The sequence below is a fragment of the Phragmites australis genome, chromosome 2, assembly GCF_958298935.1.
Source record: "Phragmites australis chromosome 2, lpPhrAust1.1, whole genome shotgun sequence".
Lineage (NCBI taxonomy): Eukaryota > Viridiplantae > Streptophyta > Magnoliopsida > Poales > Poaceae > Phragmites > Phragmites australis.
The window spans coordinates 49514606-49539516 of record NC_084922.1 but is presented as its reverse complement, the minus strand read 5'-3'; the positions used below and the strand labels follow the sequence as shown (position 1 = coordinate 49539516).

The 24911-nt window shown below is 44.3% G+C and overlaps 3 protein-coding genes across 5 annotated transcripts; 2 read left to right on the top strand and 1 right to left on the bottom strand.

Moving 5' to 3' along the window:
- Positions 1-3740: 3740 nt before the first annotated feature.
- On the top strand, positions 3741-6668 carry LOC133909523 (transcription factor ICE1-like). The gene is made up of 4 exons (XM_062351987.1): positions 3741-4547; positions 5603-5830; positions 6068-6238; positions 6324-6668. Exons 1-4 carry the CDS (start codon positions 3912-3914, stop codon positions 6405-6407), a joined length of 1119 nt encoding a protein of 372 aa, XP_062207971.1. The 5' UTR covers positions 3741-3911; the 3' UTR covers positions 6408-6668.
- A 613-nt stretch (positions 6669-7281) lies between these two features.
- On the top strand, positions 7282-12045 carry LOC133909521 (aspartokinase 2, chloroplastic-like). The gene is made up of 13 exons (XM_062351986.1): positions 7282-7962; positions 8391-8473; positions 8564-8604; positions 8695-8849; positions 9310-9459; positions 9532-9627; positions 9794-9910; positions 10517-10636; positions 10718-10810; positions 10886-11002; positions 11262-11378; positions 11486-11548; positions 11637-12045. The coding sequence occupies exons 1-13, from the start codon at positions 7297-7299 to the stop codon at positions 11757-11759; spliced, it is 1941 nt and encodes a 646-aa protein (XP_062207970.1). The 5' UTR covers positions 7282-7296; the 3' UTR covers positions 11760-12045.
- A 1931-nt stretch (positions 12046-13976) lies between these two features.
- On the bottom strand, positions 13977-19544 carry LOC133909520 (auxin response factor 4-like). 3 transcript variants are annotated; one of them, XM_062351984.1, is made up of 15 exons: positions 19172-19544; positions 18957-19063; positions 18789-18884; positions 18618-18674; positions 18361-18522; positions 18171-18255; positions 17836-17926; positions 17595-17759; positions 17333-17452; positions 17141-17213; positions 16899-17067; positions 15915-16807; positions 15099-15289; positions 14844-15015; positions 13977-14479 (listed from the first exon to the last, which is right to left on the bottom strand). In XM_062351984.1, exons 1-14 carry the CDS (start codon positions 19251-19253, stop codon positions 14880-14882), a joined length of 2427 nt encoding a protein of 808 aa, XP_062207968.1. In that variant the 5' UTR covers positions 19254-19544; the 3' UTR covers positions 13977-14479; positions 14844-14879. The 3 variants fall into 3 exon arrangements, with proteins under 3 accessions (XP_062207968.1, XP_062207967.1, XP_062207969.1); XM_062351983.1 differs by having other exon boundaries at positions 13977-14370; positions 19172-19543; XM_062351985.1 differs by having other exon boundaries at positions 13977-14370; positions 19202-19543.
- Positions 19545-24911: the final 5367 nt, after the last annotated feature.

Below are 24911 nucleotides of genomic sequence, written 5' to 3'. Positions count from 1 at the left end.
CTCGGGACCATGAACAGTGGGCCCCCGAGCACTCGGTTCCCCGAGGACCAAGAAAAGGCATATCCGGGAGAGAGTGCTCGGGGCTGTGAACAGTGGCACCCGAGCATTTAGTTCCCCGACGGCCTAGAAAGTCCTTTACCGGTGGCTCCCACAGAGGTCCAGCGGTGAGGTGTCAACCAGTGACAGGCCCGATGCTGCATTTAAGAGGGCGCGTGGCCTGTCACTTCCAACTGCTCCTGCCACGCTCGGTGTCAGTACCTGCCACATTCTGGCAGGAGGGCGTGAGGCGCACGGGTCCCATCCCGCGTCATCCGGCGCGCCTCGAGATAGCAACGCGAGGCCCAAGGCGCCCCGCCTGCCGCCCTGCTGTGTCAGGCGTACAAGACCGAACGGGCACGCCGGGCTGCTCGGTGGCTGCCCGGTGGGCCCTCTCCACGGCGCCTGTTGCAGAACGCCATCATGACGTCCGAGACCGAGCGGGGGTGCTTTTTCAACCCCCCCCGTCACTTCGCGCAGCAACCCATGATGGTTGCTTTTCCATTTATGGCGTCTTGGAACTCGTGCCCTCCCTTTCGAGGCACGATACCGCCAGCGAGTATTTAAGAGGAGCCGGTGGACACGGAAAGTCGGGCTCGATCCGGACGAAGATCGAAGACAGAAGAACACTCAATACAAGTACAGAAGCTGAGACCACCGAAGAACAAGGAGCCCGAAGCTCTAGGATAGACAAACATCCTTATAACCAGCAACATTCCTAAGAGACATTCTCAGTGTATTTATAGCATCCACACAAGAGTAGGGTATTACGCTCAGTGCGGCCCGAACCTGTCTAAAAATTTCCAGTGCATTTACTGCATTCTGCATCCGATCATTCCATTCCACCTGCCATCGCATTTACGCTCATTTATTTCACCCGCAAAACAGATTCAGAATCATCCCCCGACCGAATCTCAAAGGGGTCACTCCGAATCCCTGTTTTAAGAGTTCACCCCTCCGATATCAATGAAACCCTCATCTACACACAGTGAAACCTTTGAAACGGATATAGTAAGTTTTGTCGATTATTCATGATGCCTTTTTTTACACCAGAATTGCACTTTATGGGTTCGTTAGTAAGTTGCTATATCAATTGGCGGGTTGTGCTATACTCTAGCTTGTCTACCCTTCTTTAGTTTTTTTTGTCAAACGAGCCTGATCAAGTTGTCCTTTTTTAAAACATTTACGACGTCATACTAGAGATAAGGTAATCGTGGCAAAAGCGACATAAGCTTAAATTGCAAGTTTGTTCCGCTAATTTAAAAACAACAAAAACCTTACACTGGGAAGTTTATTCTACTAGCTGGTTATACGGATCGCTGGTTATAAAACTTCTATCACCACTCATGCCACTTTTTTTTCATAACTTCTACCCTCTATATATCTTGATTTGTTTAGGCAACACTCATACATGCCATTTTTTTGTATGAACGGTGAGAAAACACCTCAGTTAATGGTACAAATCAAGATTGGATAAAGGTTAGCCGATATGTTATTATTCAGGCGCATCCTGAGCTTCTCACCTAGGATAGGATGATGACTTGATGAGGTACACCGGGTGGACGTGTCGATGGTTTTTCCTACGAATCCACCATATACGTGTCTAGATAAGTCCTTGCAAACTGATCTCGTAGTTTTTTTTTTTCTTCTTCTGAATGGAAACTGATTTTGGAGTTTCAAATGAATCAAAGAAGCGATCAGGCAATCGACCAAAAAGCTGGCGATTGAGCAAATAAGCAAATGCAATAATCAATGACAATAAGAATTAATAAAACTTCCTTTATCCAAAAAAAATGCTCCCACGAGAAACCACCACCGGCATTTTTCTGTTCTCCACTTCACCTTCCAAACGACGAGCAACAGAAGAGGCCGCCTCCTTTTCGGCTGCACTGCCAAAACAAAAGGAGAGGCAGAAGCAGAAGCAGAAACCGACGACGCAGTAGGTGGCCGTACACGTGTATCGGCAGGCCTTTCTCGGCGGTCGAAAACTCGCGACGGTTCCTGCCGAGTTGTCAGCTGTGATCACCGGTGCAGTGCAGTGCATTCCACATCACGGTGGAGTCCTCATCTGATCCGATGCTGCAGCAGTTTTTGTTGCGGCGTGGCACGACACTGCACGGCACAGAGACAAGCAAGTGCAGCAAGTTTTGGTCAGATCCAACTAACCTTGTAGTTTGTAAAAATTTGGTGTTTCAAGAAGCTCAATAACCTTTTCTTCTTCCTTTTCATGGCCCGTTCTGCAAAAGAATTCTCAAGATATACCAAAATAACGGTTAATACAATTTAATAAAACTCCCGCCTGTACATATATTGTAGCCCTCCAAAATGAGCGGAATAGATTCATGTCGGTTTTTGTGACACCAAAACCGCACTTGTAGGTTTGTTATGCGAGTTGGCGTTATAGATTTACGGGTAGCGCTCTTTATAGCGTGTCTATTCTCTTCCTATTTTTTGTTGAATGCTTGGTCATTTTGTCGTTTTTTAAAACATTTACAATGTGATGTTCGAGATAAGGTAATCATAGCACAAACGACAATAACTTAAAACAGTAAATTTGTTCTATTAGCTATAATTACATATGGCAAGTTGTACAAATCCTATTCACTTCTTTATTGATTGGTGACGCTCATGTCACTTTTTCTGTCGACTTTTGTGATAGTGAATTGCACTAGGTAGGTTGTTACATAAGTTACATATATAGATTAGCGGGTTGTGCTCTTTTTAGGGTATGCATTCTTTCCTAATTCTTTTGTCGAATGTTTTTTTTTTTTTGCTGTTTCTCGAAACATTTATAGTGTGATGTTCAAATCGAGGTAACCATAACACAAACGACAATAACTTAAAATAGAATGTTCATTATACCATCTAGTTGCATATGTCAACAAGTTATACAACTCCTATTTGCTTTGTTTACTTATTGGCAACATTCATGACACTTTTTCCTTACGAAATAAAACCATGTATGAAAAGTAAGATAATTCTTGATCGAGTTAATGATATAAATTAAGATAGGATAAAGAATGTAAGCCACTACGAATTGTGATATTCAGGCCTCAAGAGCCTCTCACTTTTAAGTTCTAAATGAGGCAGATATATATTGTGTTAATTAGGTGGACTATTGTTGGTCTTTTTAAGTACTAATCTAAAACCTATGTGTCTAGATAAGTACTGCCAATAAGAACCGATTCCTCTGATTTAACATCACAGGTGATATTATTACTAATACGTGAACTAACTCTAGGTAGTTCCCGCATATCAGCGGCGATATCACCAGTTATATTACGTCAGAGGATCTCTCTGTCTGTCAATGTCTGACCAATTTTGGAGCCAAAGCCCAAGACAGATTTGAGCTGGCGATTAACCAAAGCAGATGATCGATCAATTCCTCGCCGCAAGCAAAGCAACACCGGCCGGCATCTGTTTCTGCTCTCCTCCTTGCAAAGACAAGCAACAAACAAAATGTGCATGGCCTTTTGAGGCAGAAACCGACGATGCGATAGGCGGCCGGACACGTCAGCTGCAATTTCTGATCACCCATGCAGATCACCCATGCACGTCAGCATGCATGGCACGACATTGCATGGGAACAAATTGCAGAAAGTTTTGATCAGATCCACCTAATTAATGCTCTAGCAGTTTGTAAAATTTTGGTGTTCCAAGAAACTCCATACCTTTTTCTTTCCTTTTGATTAAGGTAGTAATCTTCATGGCCTTTTTTGGAAGGTGTTGAGCCCTCCCCTATAAGAAGGAAGCAAAGGCTTCAGCTCTCTCGGGTTTCGAGATAGGAGAGAGGGGTGGTACCGTGGTAGTACAGACTAGAGAGTCGCAGAAGAGAAGGATAAAGTGAAGAGACAAGGAGCAGAGGGGAGGTGGCCATGGACGACTCGGCTGCGGCGGCGAAGCTGGACGAGATCGCGGGAGGGGGAGTCGGCGGGGGAGACTGGGCGTACCTCGCGTCGGACGCGATGGCCAACGCCTCCTTCCCAGCTTTTCCTTTCCCCAGGGACATCCTCTCCACGCCGGCATCTGCCTCGCTGCTCCTCTGCATGGACCCCGCCGCGCTCTTCGACCTCCACGCGGCCTTCCCGTCCTCCTCCACCGCCACACCCACGCTGCCCTCCTTCCACGACTTCGCGTCCTCCAACCCCTTCGACGACGCCGCGCAGTTCCTAGGCGCTCCCCCGCCGCCAGCGCCGGCGCAGGCGGGACAGAAAGGTGAGTTCTTGGCGCCGCCGCCGGCCCCGGACTTCCTCGGTGGGATGGGGTGGGACGACGACGACGACGAGATGGAGCACAGCGTCGACGCGTCCTCCATGGCCGTCTCGGCCTCGCTGGAGAATGCCGCGGCCCCGGGGGCCCGGGTAGGTGGCGAAGGAGGAGGAGGCGGCGGCAACGGGAGAGGCAAGAAGAAGGGGATGCCGGCCAAGAACCTCATGGCGGAGCGGCGCCGCCGGAAGAAGCTGAATGACCGCCTCTACATGCTGCGCTCGGTGGTGCCCAAGATCAGCAAGGTGACCGATGGCCTCGCCCATTTATCTCTTGTTTCATTACTTCCCGTTTGTGTTGCATAATATTGATCGCTCTTACTATGTTTGAATTTTTAACTGATACTGCTAGTATAGGAATTTATCATGATACTGTCAGTTTGTCACCTCAGTAGGTGTGAATTTCGGTGATGATTTTCTGAATTGGCAACTTTTAGATCCCAAAAGGCACTCCTTTTTTGTTAGATCTATCATCTATGGCGCATGCTACTGTTCTTTTGCATCAGATCTATTGCCGGACAATGCTCGTGTGTCGTAAGCCATGTTTTCCGACTAATCGTATCCACAAGTCCATATCCTTTTGTTTACTCCTTATGCTAAATTGCAAATTTTGATCATGTGATTTTAATACCAAAAGGAATTCTTTTTTCAACTCTTTGGCGATTGTTTGACCGTCTAGTCAAAATAGTCATGGTAATTTTCAGTCATGAACTAGTATTTGAAATGTTTTTTCTTAGAACCTTTCATTTTGTTGCTTCTTGAGACTACTTATTGGGATCTTTAATTATGAGAAATGCCCACATTCGATGGTGCAAGATTAAAACAGTGCTATGAACAAGACGTCGTGAAAGCGATGGATCAACCAATAGCTTGCAAAATAGTGAAGATTTTTTTTCTTTCCCTTATGTTTTATCAACAACCACATACTATCATCCGCTAGCAATGATTCACCATATCAGTTCCATCCAAAAATGGTATGATAGTTTTTTGTGTTGGTGGCTTTGTCTTCAACTATCGTCAGTTTCCTTGCGAAAGTCCAGCACTTGGATGTTTCGGCATGATAGCCAATGTTCAGTAGACTGTAGTCATCAACTTACTTTCCTCACAGTCATCAAGATGGGTTTTAAACAATATAGAAAGACTTGAAGTATAGTTATTGTAATGTTTAACAAGTTGCAGCATAACAACTTGGCATCGTTTACGATGCAATCCATTTTTTAGTGTAACAGCAAACACGGTCATGTTTAACTCAGTCTCCTGTAGTTGATTAGCTCATCAGCAGTTTTCTTCTCCTGTGACAGATGGATAGGGCTTCTATCCTTGGTGATGCAATTGAGTACCTGAAGGAACTCCTACAAAGGATCAATGATCTTCACAATGAAATTGAGTCTGCTCCTAGCTCCTCGCTTGTTGGACCAACATCAGCTAGCTTCCATCCATCAACACCCACATTGCAGACATTTCCTGGCCACATCAAGGAGGAACTTTGCCCAGCTTCATTCCCTAGCCCTAGGGGACAACAAGCCACGGTTAGTACGATTTTGATTATGAATGTTAAGTCAGGAACCACATTTAGTTATGTACTTATGTGATACTTAAGCCTGTTTTATGCTCAATATCCGTACACTGAATATTCTACAATCCCTATTACTTCCGTGCACATGTTCATCTTTTTTTCTTTCTGTGAATGGTGTGAGCAATCTCATCCATACAACGGTAACAATCTATGTAACACTGAGTCAGATGCACCTCTCTTGTTTGTTCAGGTTGAAGTCAGGATGAGAGAAGGGCATGCAGTCAATATCCACATGTTCTGCGCGCGTAGGCCAGGCATCCTGCTGTCCACAATGACGGCTCTTGACAGCCTTGGTCTCGACATCGAGCAGGCAGTCATCAGCTGTTTCAATGGGTTTGCAATGGATGTTTTCCGAGCTGAGGTTTGTGGTGACCACATCATCATCATTTCTTCTTCTGTTAGATTCAACCAAAACCTAACGTTACATATCTGATTCTGTCATCCAGCAATGCGGGGATGGCCCTGGACTTGTGCCTGAAGAAATTAAGGCGGTACTGATGCACTCTGCTGGTCTTCAGAATGAAATGTAGCTAGTCCGAAAACGGGATCGACAGGATGACCCTTCCCTAGCGATTTGATTAGGAAGTGGCATACCTATGCTGTTTATCAGTTTCTGGGGCAAGTGATGAGATGAGGCTCGCCATCTATATAGGGACATGACTAATTAGTGATGATGTAATTGTGGATTTTCTTTCGTGTACTGTCTATTTTCTCTCTGATTCTGTGGTGTTATAGTATCTTCGTTGTGTGTTGAACAATCTGATGATGAGATATATCAAGTTATCAACTCAGTGCCTTTTTTCTTCCTTTTTTTTCATTCCATGCTGTCGATCAGAGATGATGTACAAAGATTCATCTTCCTCTTCTGCGCCAAGCCGTCGAGCAATGATTGTGACAAGCAGTCTAGCTGAATGGGATAGCAAAACATCAGAGCCTGACTGGTCCTTGATCCAATTGAATTGAATTCTCTGGCCTCTTGTTATCTATGCAAACTGTTTTGCTGCCAGTGAAGCCATGACTGTTGTTGAATGAATCCTACACGGCTACACCATGTGCATGACTGGTAATGAGACACCTAAATGCATTGGCTGATAGCTGATAAATTATGAAGGATTAGTTGGGAATGGGATTGGTTGCCTCCCTAGTCTGATTCAGTGATCCCTGCCTCCAACCTGCAGGAGCAGGATGCAGTTCTTGCCTTCTGCCATGTCCCTCCCAGACCACAGCCAGATTTACAGTGCAGCCGCAGGGCTAACGGTTGAAACTTTAAGCACATTTATCCAATCTGGTCGTGGTAGGCCTAGTCATTTTCCCCATTTAAATGCCAGGAACAATATGTATATTTTTGCCCTTTCAATCGAAAACCAATCCCTGAGAATATTGGCACACGTGGTTTGGAACCACCCGATCGAGGTATCAATGGACGAGATAAAAAGGATAATTCAGGAGTCACGAAGTTTTCGACGGATATTTGTTATTTCTCATTTGCTTCAATCTCAGTCATCTGAGCTAAATCATACGGCCCTCAAGGCGTCCAGGAGATGGATTCCATCCTTTTCAAGTCGCAGCTCCGCTGAGGATTCCGCTTTGACTGCCACATTACGTAAAATGAAAGGTCGCTTTCACTTCCACGGCAGTGAACGAGCCGCAGGCCGCAGCAGGCAGTCTACCCGCCGAACAAAGGAGAAGAGGAGGAGGGTAAAGATGGCGACCGCGCTGCGATCGGCGGCCGCACCGCGCCGCCTCGTCCCGTCGAGACCTCCGGCGAGTGCTGGAGGAGTGGTGCGCGTCTGTTCCCGGACTGGGGCTCGCGGTGGCGGGGGATTGGCAATGGTGGTCGCTGATTCCACCCGCCGTCGCGCCAAGAAAGGGGACGACGGCGACGGCGTCCTCGGCGCTTCTGTTCTTGGAGGTTCCGAGGTGGAATCGGGGGACCAGCTGAGCGTGGTAATGAAGTTCGGGGGGTCGTCGGTGTCGTCGGCGGCGAGGATGGAGGAGGTGGCCGGCCTCATCCTCGCGTTCCCCGAGGAGCGCCCCGTCGTCGTCCTCTCTGCCATGGGGAAGACCACCAACCTCCTGCTCCTCGTACTGAACGCTTCTTACTGTTCTTGATTGATTCCTCTCTAGATTCTAGCTCTGTGCAATCTTTATTTGCTTTACCAAAAAGTTTGCTGTTCCCTTTGTCTTGATAATTCACTGTTTGAGTGCATCAAGAAGAACCTTCAATCACCTAAAGTAAAGGTTTCACCTTTTATCGTTATCTGGATTGCATCTAATCAAGAAACTCTAGTCTTTAATATATGCTGCGTGGAAAAGTTCAGCTTTGTCCATGTTTTGCTGCAGCGGTGCATCAGCTATGGCTATAGACAAGGCTAAATTTAACTAAAACTGAATCTTGGATTGGATGTTGTACTTGTAGCATAGATCTTTGAGCACAAAGGGGACTTGAAGGCATTTTGATCGTCGTGTGATGTTTATGCTGTAATACATGGTCTATGTGGTCCTATTTTTAGGCTGGCGAGAAGGCAGTGGGATGTGGAGTGATCCGTGTTTCTGAAATCGAAGAGTGGAGCATGATCAAAGATCTGCATATTACGTGTGCCTACTTTCCGAACGATTTATTAGTTGAGCAGTTTGTCAGTTTTGATAATTTCATTTAATGACAACTTATTGACTGTCAAACCAGGACACTGGATGAATTTGGATTGCCAGGAACTGTAATACATTGTAACCCCACTAACTTTAGTAACCTTTTCCTCCGTTTTTTTTTTACCCTGATATAACAAGATTCTGTTTCTCTGTGGATGAAACTCGTAGCCATGCTGGAGGAACTGGAGCAGCTCTTGAAAGGTATTGCTATGATGAAAGAGCTGACACTTCGGACCAGAGACTACCTTGTTTCATTTGGAGAATGCATGTCCACACGGATTTTTGCTGCTTATTTAAACAAAATTGGTGTCAAAGCACAGCAGGTACTTCTTGACATTTATTTTATTTGCAGAGTGAATTCGCATGAACTTGCAATAGTATTCCGCCCTATGGTGTGAGGTCTTAAAAATCTGATAAGTATGAACTGAATTCTCGATTTCACCTGTACTTCAAATTCTAAATTCGTATTGTTAATTGCACTCTGCTTTTCTTCAGCATTTCGCTTTTAAGGTGGAACTGGAAACTAATGTGATTGATTTGGTATTGCCATATAAGTGTACAACTATATGATTGAATATAGTTTGAAGGTAATATCATAGTATGAAGATAGGTTTTTGTCTGGGCTTCCTGACACAAACGTCTTGATTTGGTCCAGGGGCCCAAAAAGTTAGCTAGTCTGGCTGCAAATCGCCTATCGATACAACTTCTTCTACATTACATCATGATGTGAGCTCGGGTCGGTTATTGATTCTTTTCTTCTTCTTCTTTTGAACTCTTGTGCAGTATGACGCCTTTGATATTGGTTTCATAACAACAGATGATTTTGGTAATGCGGATATCTTGGAAGCAACTTATCCTGCTGTTGCGAAGAGACTGCATGGAGACTGGATTCGGGATCCAGCAATACCTGTAGTTACTGGGTTTCTTGGGAAGGTATCTCATCAACAAATGTGCTTTCACTTGTGGAGAAACTTATTTATTCATTGCAATTGTCATCACTTGCAGGGCTGGAAATCAGGCGCTGTTACTACTTTAGGCCGAGGTGGCAGTGACTTGACTGCTACAACCATTGGTAAAGCCTTGGGATTGCGAGAAATTCAGGTCCATGTTTAGTCTAATAGATAATAAATGAACTGTATTTTTCTTTCTGAGAATAACAAATTCAGGTGGTAGTTTAGTTTTTACTTATCATGGTGTGTCATGGAAATCATTTCTTGTCCCCGCTAATTACCTGTTTGGTCTGAATGAACATTATTGCCTGTGATAGGTATGGAAGGATGTTGATGGTGTACTGACTTGTGATCCAAATATCTACCCAAATGCAAAGACTGTCCCACACTTGACATTTGAAGAGGCCACGGAACTCGCTTATTTTGGTGCCCAGGTATGCAGTCATTTTGAGCGTATAAGAACTTTTTCCTACAAATTTTTGAGTTTCTAAGATTGTTCAAGAGCAGGATTTTATAAATGAGCTGTGATTAGTTGACAAGCAACAATTTGTTTGAGCTAAGAAGAGGATTCTGCAACTTAACTGCAACGATAGTTGACACAGGATAATTCATGTTCATTGCAGTTTCTAAGGACTCAGAATCCATGTATTTAATGGTCAAAATCCTTTACAGAATGAATAAATGCATCATTCACTTCCATACTTCTGATTATCATAAATCACTTTTGCAGCTACACACTCTGCATTACCAAAAGTTTAAAAGATAAACTGAATGGATTCCATCGACCATCGTAACTTATGTTCCTTTTTTCTTCTTTGGCTATATATTGAGTGTTTATTTTTTAAGGGGGAAGCTATATATTGAGTGTTTATTTTTTAAGGGGGAAGCTATATATTGAGTGTTGATGTACATTTTCATTACTAATCATTGTGAATTATACATATAGCTCACTGTGTCAATTTTAGTTATTTCTATGCCGGATATAAACGAGAAATTTGGGTTCACTGATCATTATGGTGGATTGTTGTGCTTCAAAACAGGTTTTGCATCCGCAATCAATGAGACCTGCTAGAGAAGGTGATATACCCGTTAGGGTTAAGAATTCGTACAACCCCAAAGCTCCAGGCACCCTTATTACTAAACAAAGAGAGATGGATAAGGTCTGTAGCAGATTACTCGAAGTATATTCTCACATGGTAACTGTTTGGTTCCCAAGGTATTGATTCACTTTTGACTACTAGGTTGTGCTAACTAGTATAGTGCTGAAGTCAAATGTCACTATGTTGGATATAGCGAGCACTCGGATGCTTGGTCAGTTTGGTTTTCTGGCAAAGGTACATTGAGCACTGAGCCGTTATTTTTACTTCACATTTCATGATTCTGATTGCTGTCTGTATGATCTCGAGCAGGTCTTTTCTATATTTGAAGACCTAGGCATATCTGTGGATTGTGTTGCTACTAGTGAAGTTAGCATTTCTGTGTCACTTGATCCATCAAAGATCTGGAGCAGGGAACTTATTCAGCAGGTAAGTTCTTCCTTCGACATACTAAATGTCAACTAACTGTACTCTGACTGGATTGTGTGCCTTCCTAAGGAAAACTACCACGGTACAAGTACAAAGAGTAATGCTTTTAAAATGAGTTGATAGTTTGTGCTTTGGCATTGCCATTAGAAAACATTATGTAGTTCCTTCTTCTTATGGCTTGGGTGCATGAAGTGGCTTAACTGAGAAAGATTTTTTTTTCATCGCTTTCTAAGAACTTGGTTTTGTCACCGATTTCTAGGAACTTGACCATGTAGTCGAAGAGCTTGAGAAAATTGCAGTTGTTCATCTACTTCAGCAGAGGGCAATTATTTCACTCATTGGGAATGTGAAACGATCATCCCTTATACTAGAAAAGGTATAGTGGTTCCTGCATTTTTAAGGAATGTTTCTTCATAGTTCTCCCTTTGGCTCTTTTTCACTGGAGAGCCACAGACTCATACTAACCATCTAATAAATCTTAAGGCCTTCCGCGTGTTGAGGAAAAGCGGGGTCAATGTCCAAATGATCTCACAAGGGGCATCGAAGGTACCTGCTGTCGACGGTTTTCCTCTCTTGTTCCTTTGTTGTGTGCAGGTTTCGGTTCCAACAATTGTCGTGTGTTGATCTTGAACAGGTTAATATTTCGCTGATAGTTCATGACAGCGAGGCAAAGGCATGCATAAAAGCTCTTCATCAGGCATTCTTCGAGGATGATGTCCTGACAGAAGCTGAGGCTGAAAATTTGCTCGTGAGTTGATCAATATATGGGTTGCCGTCTCCAGCACATTATGCAGCATCGGCTCCAACTTGCTACTTCCCGTCGGCCGCTTGATCCTCGTGCATGAACAACATTTTATATCTGCAAATTTCAGCTCCCCAGTGAATGACTCTTTCAGATTATGTTTTCTTGTTGCCTACTCGGATGAATACTAGCTCCCCAGTGAATGAATGACCGCCTATGATCTTACGAACTACGATAGATCACAATGAACTGTGACCGTGCACAACTTGTGCATACATTAATGAACAGTGATTGTGCACAAGATGGCTTGGAGCGCTGGCAAACCTGTGATGTACGCATGCAGGCAGGCAGGCAGGAGTATCGAGTATGTGTTATGGTTGTGTACATGGCAGTTTCAGATGCAAGTGATCCGGTCAAGCTGTTGAATAGTGTGGCTGTGATCACACGTCCTGTCCTGCAATGGCCACTAGCAACACACCATCTGAGACCGGAATCGCGTTCTTTTGGTTCCCATGATGAAAACGATGGGTGGTCTGGTCTCGTCGTGCATGCAAAGTGTTTGTTTGCGTCAGAGATGTGCTGCTGCTGTAGGTAGAGTGAACCCGTGTTGTCTTGTCAACGAATGTGCAAAGGGGAGACTCACATCAAAGTCCGAGCATGCATAACCACACTAGTGCTAGACTGCTAGTGCTTCTCCTACTACTACTTCATAGCCTTGGTCCTCGAGTAGTCTTCCTAGCATGAGAAAAACGAGGTCAGTAGTGAACCGCCCCGCAAGACAGGTGAGGTGTGGAGGGCTGGAGGCAGTGGAGCTATCGACGCGTCCGTCCGTGTGGACGAGGTCGGCTGCAACCACGGGTAGAGCGACCTTTGTTTTGTTAGAAAATTTCTTATTTATTTATCGTCAGAAGATAAGACGATTCTTTATTTATTATCTTATGAAACAAATTTTTTTATTTGTTATGGCTTTTAATTTTCATTTTTTTCGTCTATTTGATCTATTGAAAAGATATATTTGTCTTTAGAGATGAGGATAGCGATCATCGACTTTTTTAGAGATTAAATCTTAGAATATGATGTATTATATGATTGTAGATTTTTTTTTAATGTTTTCATAGGATTTTCGAACGCTAAATTTGATGCCCTACAAGGGTCCAGTGTCATCCCATGATGCCTAAACTACTATAGTCGTGACAGACCAGGGCAGCGGTACAGGCAGGCAGAGACACAGGGGCAGTACCGCCGTAGTAGAATACTACACTGGGTGCAATGATAGCTCCCCTGCGTTCTCGGCAGCGAGAACCAAACCCGAGCCGTACCAGATCGCACCGAATCATCATCCATCAACCGCGATGTCCAGATCCAGTCAAACCTGTTGATGCGAATCAACAAATCCTCTCTCTTTTTCGAGTTCTTTTGAAGAAAAAACGTGAAGTCCAGTCAAAGCATCGTGCTGGCTCGGCACGGCACACTGTCGCCTCTAGTGGCACTGATCGTGTTGTACTAGTACCACACGTGGCAGCGGCAGGGACGCTCCAATACGAACCACACCTTAAGCATATCCGGAGCTGGTGGGTGCAGGGAATCTCGCCGCCACGTTTCGACCTCCGGCGCACGAAAGAGACTCGCGCGTATCAAAAGCGCGGTTTCTTTGCAGACACGTTATCTATGCGGTTGGCACTAGCAGGGAATCCTAGTACTACTTCTCTTCTCTTCTGCCCAGGTCCAAGGAGCATAAAGCTTTGAGGCTGGCAGCGAGTCTTCGCACCACAGGTCAGGATCAGCACAAAACCACGCAGGTGCATGCATCCTCCTAGCAATACAGCAACTGGAGAACTGCAATTGCAAACGTGGCAAGTGAGCGGACGAGTCAAAGAAGAGAGCGGCACGCTGCGCCAAGTGGAAAGCAAATAAATAGGCTTTCCATGGAGACGGCACACTGTTTTCCACGGGAGGGGAGACAGGAGCCAGGATCAGCGTCGACCACACCTTTATTTGTTCAGCTTCCCCTTACCCTTCTCCCCTGTAAAAGCCCAGCACCTCCTCCACCACCACCACTTCCATTGTTTCTTTCATTAACAAAACAAGAGCCATCCCTCCACTGGCACTGGCACTGCATCACCCAGCCAGGAGATAAGGGAAGCAAGTGCCCCACCATCCTCCACTCATACATGGCTCACCACCGCAACACATTCGCAAACAAGGCATCACAACTGGCCAGCAAGGTGTCCAGGTCCTCTATAACTATAGTACATTCAGTAAGATCAGGCATACATATACCATTGTCTGCCATCCCTTCACCTCAAGCTACAAGGCTATAGCTTACAGAAATTAAAAGGCTGATACCGGGAATAGCTGGTTAATACAAGGTACTGCTACCGCTGCTACTGGGTGAAGACTGGATTCATAAATATTTACATGAGAATGGAGAGCAAATCAGGAGGGGGCAATAATAAGAACAATAATAATAATGGCCTTGAATCTTTCTGCCAAGAGCAAACTGCGGTGAAGCGAATAGACAAGTCTACATTTCCTACAAAATCCCAAGGGCTGCAACAGACAAGCAAAAAGATTTCAGGTGTTACTTGGCTGGGACACGGCACAAGCATCGTCGCCTTCACACAACCTGCACAAACGCCAAAAGCAACAACTGAAAGATGAGTACCTCTCGGTGCTACTTCTCATAACGAACAACATCATGTGACCAAGCTTGTAGATCAAGAATTGATGGTTCGCTGCAAAGGCACAGGGGAAGAGCTAAGCCTAATAGATGCTGACTGTACAAATGCATTAACCACCAGGACAGAATAGTTATCATCCCAACAAAATGGCTTCAACTAAACCAGTAGGATTATTTAAAACCAGTTGTTTTCTGTGTGCAGTGCGCATGTGTTTGGGAGCCCAGAACTATAATTATCAGTTGCAGGCTTGCTGCAAATATCCTAACATGGCACATTATTCCAACATAACCTAGTTATCAAGACAATCTACCAAACATACCATCTTTCTTACTGTTTCGATTTATTTATTTAGTTTTGTTGAAACTCAGTCATCATTAGTAGAGAATATAATACTAACGAAGCAACTTAACGGACATACCTAGTTATCTAAAATGCTTGCCGCAGGCAGATGAGTCTACTCGTTTGTGGCCGCACATCCTTCACCAGCTGCTAAAGGTTCATCCTTTCTTGGCTTAGATGATTTTGAGTTCATTTTCTGGACCTCTTCCTTCGTGTAAATATAGATCTTGCGCACTATGCTGCTGAACTCTCTGCTCATAAAATAATGAACTGGTGTCAGTGCTGGAAGGAAAGCTCAGATGCATATCGGGCAAGCACTAAGATAAAGACTTACTCCCATGGGTCATCTCCCACAAGCATCATATCACCCTCATTGTCAGTATAGACAATCTGCCAGTTTTTGTTAGCAGAAACCAATTCACCCTCAAATTCAAACATCTTATCTAGTTCTGCTTTAAGTTCGTTGTAGTCAGTGAACTTAGAGAGATCCACGGATCTGCCTAGCGCCACTCCTTGCTTATGAACCTGGAAATACCATTGAAAGTGCAATGTAAAGAGGACAGGCATCCAGAAAAACATAGGCATAGCAAACACAAGAACTACGGTAAAAACTAGGTGCAGTCTTCCATAGACTGAATAGACTATTATTTGATCATGACAATAAAAAATGGACACATAAAGAGATTCATGCACAAAGGGAAAAGATCTGTGTCATCAAGCATGTCAAATGTCAGTGACTTCTTTGTTTTTAACAATAAGAATCAACACCACCAATGTTACCGCAAAGCAATTGGAAAACTTTGATCTATCAAATCTAATTTTAGGCAACCTAGGAAGTACATCAAAGTCAAATGATCTTTTGCAGATTTTCTGTAACAACCAAAAGAAGGAATACTTAAGGGCCTGTTTGCACCCGGGGGGGGGGGGTGTTCATAATTCAAATCCCAGGATTCAAATATTTCTATAGCAATATTCCATATCTAAACAGGCCTAAATACATTTCGCTTCAATAACAGAATGAGCCAATAACTGGGTAATGCATTCCCAAACACTCAACAAATTGAATAACCTATGCTCCAGTCGGAATACGCTGCTTGAAATACAAGTGCAGACCAGTACATGGTCACAAACAGATACAAAAAGCCAATACCTTTGTGCAACTCCTTGTTGAGGCACTCTGGGACTTGCTTTGAAAATCTTTTGAACTTTGCAGACCTTGCTGAATGCTTTTCTCATTCTCAGTTGCTGTCCCAGCAGTGCTTACAGACACCTCAGGTAAGCAATCAGTTTGCAAAGGTTGCAAATGATTCAATGATACCGGCAGTTGAGTTTGTACCACAGGCTCATGTGTCGCTGCCATTGGAGAGCTCAAAGGAATTGGAGGTGCACTGGTTGTATCAACTTTGAACCCAAAAATCTTAAAACCACTGCCGTCTCTTGTTTTTTCTACATCAAATGGAGCAACTGATGCATGAGGTCTGACCACCCGAGGCTGTTCAACCTGGCCAAATGGTTGATTTAACCAACTCGATGGATTTTGTCCAAAGCTCAAACCTTGTGGTTGGTCACTTGAAGTACCGTAGACAGTATTCTGTTCGCCCCAGAAACGCAACTTATTGGTTGCTGTGTGCGTCCTTGTGCTTGATTCAACAGTCAAAGAAGGTTGTGGAGGCATACAGAAGTATGGGTCCACAAAGTGGTGGGCTGAGCTCTGATCCTGAAGCTGATTCTTGAAAGAATTAAGATGGTTATGATTGTCATCAAAAGCTTGCATATAGAACCTCTGGGAATCTCGGGTGTCCTTGAAGTCAGTTTCACGCCTTCCCAACTGCATCCAATTATCCATAGAGGATCTCTGCTGAAAAGTTAGGGTATGGTTTTTTCTATTGGGGGTTGGAGACCACATCATAGGCTTCTGAACAGTGGCATCATAGTCATTACTTTCAGTCAGGTTGTTCCTCAAGGTCATCTGCTCTTGACCTTGCAAGACCGAGTTTTGATTATGTTGTGTCTGAGCAGAATCGATATCAATCTTAGTTGCACCTGCAAATGGCACAGATAATTTAAAAAGCATTAGTCTGGTCATATTATTATCACCCTTACTCTTGAAACTCGAAGTATTTTATAAACTTACCTTCTTTCATAAGAATAGATGATTCAGGAGAAGGCGGTGGAGCATTTTGTCTAGGTCGTTTGACTCTAGAAAGGGGAAGGGGGTTAACAGGAGGTGAGGAAGCAGGCTCGATCTTCCAAGGAGAGACCCTATCTGGACGTGGGATAGTAGAAGGCTCATCCCAACGCACCTAGAATTCAGAAGCAGTCCTCCGTAAGCACATGACTTCTACACCATAGTGGCAATATTAAACAAACAGTTACCTTCAAGTATCTCCAGCTGGATTCAGGCCATAGTGGGTCAAGATTTTCACAGCCAACTATTGTACCAGTAAACCTACATGACAAAACAACATGTCACAAATTCACTTGGAATAACTGCAGATAATAACTAGCGCCAATGAGGGGATCAGGTGACATAAAACTACAAAGATACAAGGAGGCGAAGGTAGTTACCTCTGCTCTGGCGCCTCTTCCCCTTCAAACCTCATCCTGAATCTCATCCCAATGGAATAATTGTTTTTTACTGACTCCATATATTGATCATATGGTATGATGAACTCAGAAGGACTCGTCCTAACATTGATGTTTAGAGATCAGACACAGGTTTACTTGGCTCTAATGAGAACTAATTGAAGGTCACGTAATAAACAACTACATAAATCAGTATGTAACATCTCCAAAATGAGTTAGGTTTATTGCAGACATGTCAACATACCTAGGTTTGTAGTACACAGTGAACATGGTTTTCGTGTTGATAGCATGCCACGCAGTTGCAAGGACTCCAAGGTGCATGCTTTGGCTAGATATGACTGAAGAAGGCACATTAGACAGTTGTCTCATAGCCCGCCTAACACCAACTCGAAGCTCACCATTCTCTCCTCTGCATGGGGCACAACAGAAATTTAAGCATTGGATTGGGGAATGGCTATGCTGGTAGGCAGGAAACAACAACAAACCTGAGGAAAATGAAGGCGTCCCCAGCAACAAGCCTTTTGGAACTGACAAACACACTCCAACCGCTCTGAAGGAGATGCCTCCTAGGTTGCCCTGACAATTTCGTACACAATAAACAATCCTCAACATCAAGTACGAAAACATGCTTTCCGATTAATTGACAGATACCATGCATCGCAACGAAACTGATGGTTAAGCTAATCAACAGATAATGACTAAATCTAACATAACCCAGAGTTCAAAAAGTTATGGCCCAACAAATCGATGAGTCCCAAATAACAAAGCATGCATTAGTGTGAAAGATGGGTTCATCACAGCAAGGAGGAACCCAAATTACCGCGAAAGATGTGGCGGAAGCGCCACTCCATGCCATGCAGATCCTTCGCCACCAGCTCCTGTGTGGGAGGCGACTGTGTCATGTCCTGCCAAAGAAACCAAAAAAATCAGCTGACCAAGAACGACGAATCAGCAGCAGAAGCGTAGGTTTCTCTCCTGCTAAAAATCCTCGAGGGAATGAGAATACACACCAGGGGAGGGAGGCACTCATCAGCGTGGCGGCGCAGCACGGAGAAGCCACCGTGTGTGCTGGTATCGGAGGCGGTGAGCGTCTTGCAGAAGGATCTGACTGCTGGCCTCGGCGGCGTGGCGCTCGCCCCAGGACTCGCCTTGTCCACCGCGATCTCGTTTTGCTTCATGAACGAACCGAGCTTCTTTAAGCATGTCCTCGTACCCAAAAAAATCCCGAAATCCGTCCAAAAATAAATCGCTTAAGTGAAGAGCTTACCTCGGGCTCTGGCATGAGCATGATCTGCGCGTAAACCTCGTCGGTGTCTGTTTCCGCCTGTTAAAATTCGCAGAACAAGTGAACAACCGCATCGAATTCACCTTAAGACGCAGGGAAAAAGGATAATTGGACAGCAAAAGAGGGCAAAAGCAGAGCGAAACGAGGAGGAACCTTGAGCTCGACGTTGATGACGCGGCAGAGCAGCTTAGAGGGGAGATCGTAGAGGCGCATCTGGTTTCCGGCGACCTGGTTCATAGACGCCTCCACCTAAAAGCCCCAAAAGCAGCAAATCAGCACCCGAAACAGAGCAACGGAAGCGGAGGAGGGAGCGGCGGCTACCTGCTCTATGTGCCCCTGTGGAAAGTAGAAGACGAGGTCGTCGACGCGCGGGACGGTGACGAGCGGGCCGGCGCACGCGCGCCAGAGCTCCGGGTAGAGAGGATCCCCTGCCGGAACACATCAGCCCCCACGCACCCATCAGCACGACAACACGAGCCTAACTAGGAGAGACGAACAACACAAAGAGAGGGAACCGAGAAACCGCCGAGGCTGACCGGATCTGGCCGGCTGAGGCGCGCGCGTACCTGAGGAAGACGTGGGCTGGGGCGGCGGCGGCGCCATGGCTGCGGGCGGCATCTGCCTCGGATCGGGCGGCGGCGGCGGGGGAGGGGAACCCTAGAAGGCAGCGGTGGGAGGAAGGCAGGTGGAAAAGGGCAGGCAGCAGTAGTCGTCGAGAAATGTTCTGTGGGGAGGAGGGGGGAGAGGAGGAGATGGGGTAGCCGGACTTGGTGGTGGTCTCTTTGTAGGGAGTAGAGAGAGACACGGCCACGAGCCTAGAGGCCCTCTCTCTCTCTCTCTCTCTCTAGGCAGGCGAGAGAGCGGGAGGAGAGAGAGGGAGATGGAGAGGCAGGCGAGCAAACGCGAGGCAAGAGCGGTGGCGTTCGGACAAAAAGAAGCCGAGCCGGTGGTGACCCGACCGCGTTGCCTTTCCCTCACGCTCTTCCCGTTCTCTCGTGTCCCGGCTTGACGGTGATGGGCGGGTGAGGACCACCGGCTGGGTCGGGTCGGGTCCGGGCGGTTGAACCCGGTTCGGCGGAACAGTGTGGGACCGGGGCGTGCGGGGTTGGGTCAGTGTTTGGCGGCTGCCTGCAGCAATGGGAGCGACGACGGGTGCTCTGCTGATCTGCTCTGCACTTCTGTTTTTTTTTTCATCTTTTCGGAGAAAAAGGATACGAGGATATATTTTTCTAGTACTCCTAGTATCAGTCAAGCGCTGGAAAATTTTAGCGGTTTTACAAGGTTATTTCTGCTATAAGCACATGTTAATCGTTACACGTGAAATTAACAGCAAGAAGCTACCTATGAGATCAGCACGTCACATTTTTTAAATTACCAACCTAAAATTAATATTATTACTCTTTGCACGGACATGAGATATTTTGCCGTGGTGGAAATGGACGGGGAAGACTTGAGAGACCTTGGCCGTTCTATTTTTGCGACAGTGGCACTCCCTTTCGCGGCATTTTTTTTTCTTGCAAATGGACTAATTGCTAGTGCGCTAAGTCTCGCTTTTTTCTATCGGGTGATGGGTTAGTTCAGAGAATTGGTTTTCTACTTTTCTTTTCTATACCGAGGGTGGAATTAAAGCCGGTGATGGGTACAAAATAAAAATAGGGGGGTTGGATTTTCGGCCAAGCAAAGCACAGCTTGATTTGGAAGTGTTAAGCAAGGAAGGGGTGTTTTATCGCGGCTCATAAAAGGCAAGGCAGAACAAGACCCTGAACGGAAATAAAAAAAAATTGCCTGCCTCGCGCCAAAGTCCAACACGTACCCGCCAATTTCTTCTTCTGGGCGAAAAGAGGGAGCCGAGCTTAGCTACGCTGATGGCATAAATGGAGCATTAACAAGGACACTTTGTTCATACTCATCTTGCTGAAAGCTTACTAGTTCTATCTATATAAGCTAGGTTGGTGGGCCCCATGTTTATAGACGATAAACACGGAGCTTTATACCTGCAAATTATAGAAGCACAAAGGCGACAATGATATGCGGTCAGTGCTTCCCCTTTGATCTTGATAATTAGCGCATAATGGCGATGCGAAAACAAAAGGCAGCTCAGCTGAGCTCGCGTGCGGGCGCACCATCACCAACGCTACAGCACAGTGGGAGCCGAGAGATTAACAACTTGATCGCATGGGTTAGCGCTGCTAGTTAATTAGGGGTGCTACCCTTCACGGAGAAAGGAGCAATAATTGCGGTGTGGAAGGAACAGAAAGTGGCGGGTGGTGGTGTGGTGTCTGACGGCGATGGACTCGGGCCGGCCGCGCGCGGCACTGTCGCTGCATCGGACGGCATGCGTGCTCTGCTCCCGTCGCCGGGGACCCGATTAAACTACTCCTCAGCCATCCAACAGTAGCATCGTCTCGGCATCCCCACCCCGTCCCGGCCAGATTAGTTAACTGATCGGCTAATCCGCTGCCTAATCCCGCGATTAAACTATTCCGCGGCGTCTGGCTTGACGTGCTCCGCGGACACGCACATGGAGGAGGAGGACGCCCTGTTGTCTCGTGCCTTGCCTCGCAGCCCCTCCTCCGCCCAGCGTTTCCTCCTCGTCGTCGTCGTCATCATTACCGGGTCATTAGCGACGGGAGGCGATAATTAACGATATTACTACTGGTATTTGTTTAGTTTATCCTGCCGACGTGAAGACCTAACCTGCCTAGTACCAATACTGCTCCTGCACTGCTGCATCCAAGGAATCCAGATTAGTTTATTAATTGGTTTGGATTCTTTAGACGATTGATTATTAGTGGCTGTGTACTGCCATGGCTCGTTGCTTTTACTTTGACCGCCTCCTCCTGTTGCCGGACGGCACGGCAGAGGATCGGATCGAGCAGCACGGCTGAGTTGGGCTCCTCCTCTCGGTCTTCGTCGCCAGCGATGAAACTAGTGGAGGGTGATTTGCCTGAGCTGTTTCTCCAGCTCAGCTGATAGGTCCACGTCAGAAAGGGTCACGTAGACCAAACGGAGACGAAGGCGAAAACCTTGTCCGCTTGGAAACATCATAACCGGAGAACTACCGGTTAATACTACTACAGTCTGATTCAGGAGACTTTGCATCTGCAGGCTCTACTAACTTACGTCCATGGTGCATGCCGCCTTATGGTGTTTTACATTTCATTTTGGTTTTATTCGCAATGAACTAGTGCTCCATGTGTCCTCTTATACTCGGTACCTAAGATGTGTCCGTAATCTTTTTTTTCAACACTGTCTTATTAGATAGTAACAAAATTATACTTTATACGAGTATCTTCAAGGGCGAAAGTGTTAACACCTTAGTGCCATAAAACATAGCTTGTTGTAGGAAAGAAAAAACAGCAACATCTACTTATAAATTTAATTATCATGGAATCGATAACGTAGATAAATAAGTATACAGAATATCACATTAGCAGATAAAATCATCCTAATAAGAATAAGAGTAAAATATTAAGTTTAACATCATCACCATACTTTAAGTTTCAATCGTACGACTCTGAGGACTAAACTTTATTTATTATTACAGCACAATGATAAAAGATATAGACATAAAGTGCAAAATGTGCTGCTACATTCACATCCCTTCATAACATGCATCAAGTACCTCGAAAGAGTAATGCAATGGTGAGATTGAAAATCTCAACAAGCAAACTTGTTTTGACAAAGTATTTAAACCACAAGTTGATTAAGCATCGATTTAATATAGAACTTCTCAAAACATAAAGCAGGTTACGATAGCATCGACAATATTAAAGAATAACCTCGAATAAAGGTCACAACCACAGGTATAACTTTATATCCACAATAACATATGAATATTATTAACTTCTATGAATACATATAAATGCAATAGCATGTCTTCTTTTACATCACACCGCTCCTCAGGCAACGTACGATGTATATCGGTACGGTCGTGATCTTCCAATGCATATGCAAATACAAATGTGCATGGTATAAATATGTTGTAATTGTATTAAAGTATACCACCAATAATACTTTAATTTCATTATCAAGTCAAACAATAATATAGTTCGGCAATAATAGTAGCAATATAAAGATAGACATAAGTAATAATTAAGCATACTTAAATGTAAAGAATAGCACAAAGCTCAGATCATATTTAAATTTATCATGGTTCTAAAACAAATATATAGGTGATGAAAATAACAAATCAAAACAGTAGCAACACGTAGCTACGTTTACTTGCCTTCAACCAACGATAACGATGAACTTCAAGTGTGAGACAAAGCACCACCACCTAAACATAACCATATCTCAACACCAACACTCCTCATAACATGCAAATACATAATACAAAACGTTCCTACGCTCAAAACCCTCAATCAAGCAAAACCGACAGAAAACAGCACACATGCAAACGCTCGACAGGAGCAGCAGTACTTATCTTTTTCATATCTATTTTTCTACCACAGATAAGACAATAAATAAATATATTTTCAAAAACTTTAGAACGAGGGCTGCAACTTTTATTGTAGAGACATAATTTTTTTCATGCCTATAAGGTCTCCTAAATGACCCATCAACGTAGCTCTGAAAAATTATCATTAATTTCAATCAACAACCACTAAAAACTGATTATTTCCAAAAATACTCAACAAAAAATTCTAAAATTTTGTGGACATATAGATCATAACACAAGCTTCAACTTTTATATAATTTGGATTTACATAAAATATCATTAATATGACCTATTTAAACTCTAAAATATACTGAACTTTCTAACGACAACATGACATACATACAACTTCATATAGCAAAATCTCCTAAACCGCATAGGCAAAAAAAAATTATAAAATTCATACAACAGTTAGATTTCACAATTAACTACAACTGTCTAGTTGATCTCTTACACAGGAAAAATAATCTAAGACCCCAAAACCTCAACAATAAAAACACTCAATCTGCCTACACATAGAACAAACAATTCGACATCAAACCACAAATCCACTCAATATATCCTCTCAAACCAAGAACTACCAACCATAAATACCAACAAAACATGAAAAACAGCAGGTGGATTGATACTTAGGGCACCACAGTAAGCAAACCTCAAAATCCTCAACCTTAATCCTCACTTCCTCTCATCTTTTTCTCCTTTTCTTGTTGTCCTTCCCTTCCTCCTCCTCTTCTTGGTCGGATTTTAGAAGTAGCAACAGCTCTAGGGTATGGCAGGGAGGCACCACAACAAAGGGGAAAGAGGGGGCATAATAGAGGAAAACCAATCTTAGCTAGGGTTTTAATCGGGTGAAGGGAAAATAAGGGAGGGACGCCTCGATATTTGGGGAGGGGCTGGGTTAACCGACATAAATTCAGGTTGGCTCAATAATTCTCACGTTAAAGTTTTTTTTTATTTTTTTTTAAATCCACTATTGCAGTTTTGCTTCAAATATTTCTCTTTTCTTCTTCGGTGAGAGCAACTAAACATCGAAAACTGAAAACGACGGCTTCTAACTTTTCCTACAATTTTAGAATGTTACAGAAAGTAACATTGTAGTTCTTATCTTCGTATATCCGTTCTCCGTAATTCAAACCATGCTCACAATCAAACGACAGAAAGAGTAAATGATGCTGGGAATTCTAAGACATGAGGTAAGGTGCACGTCTGCACGAGCAATCGCCAATCATCCAGCAAACAGAACCTGCCAAACCTCGTTAGTACTAGTTTGCATCATTTCCCTGTCGTTATGTTCTCATTGTACGTGCTACAGTAGCGTATTGGACTGGGCTCCGCGTTTTTGTACGCGGGCTTAACTCCAGATATGTTGAGAACCAAGGCTTTCGATGGTTTGGCTGTATCCGTATCTATCAGCAATTAAATCTTAGTTTTGTTCCTTATCTTATTAAGATGGATTTTTTAATACTCGTATATGTTGAAAACCAGTACATATAATCATTTTATTAATCTCTAAACTCTATATATCTGATTTTTAATATACACTGGGTGAATACGTACGTGGTGAAGACTTGAATATATATGTGTCTACATATATTACTGGCTTTAAAAAAACTCCAGCCATACTAACCTCCGCCACCACGTTGGTTGAACTAAAACCTGGACTAATGGAGCAGTACTACTAAATCCACTGTCATTTCATTGGGTTCCTCTTCAATTAATTAAGCCAATGCTGCCTATACCGACAAAATCCACTGTCATTTCATTGGTTTCCTCTTCAATTAATGAAGCCAATGCTGCCTATATTGACAAAATGACAACGGTGACGGCCGGACAAATTA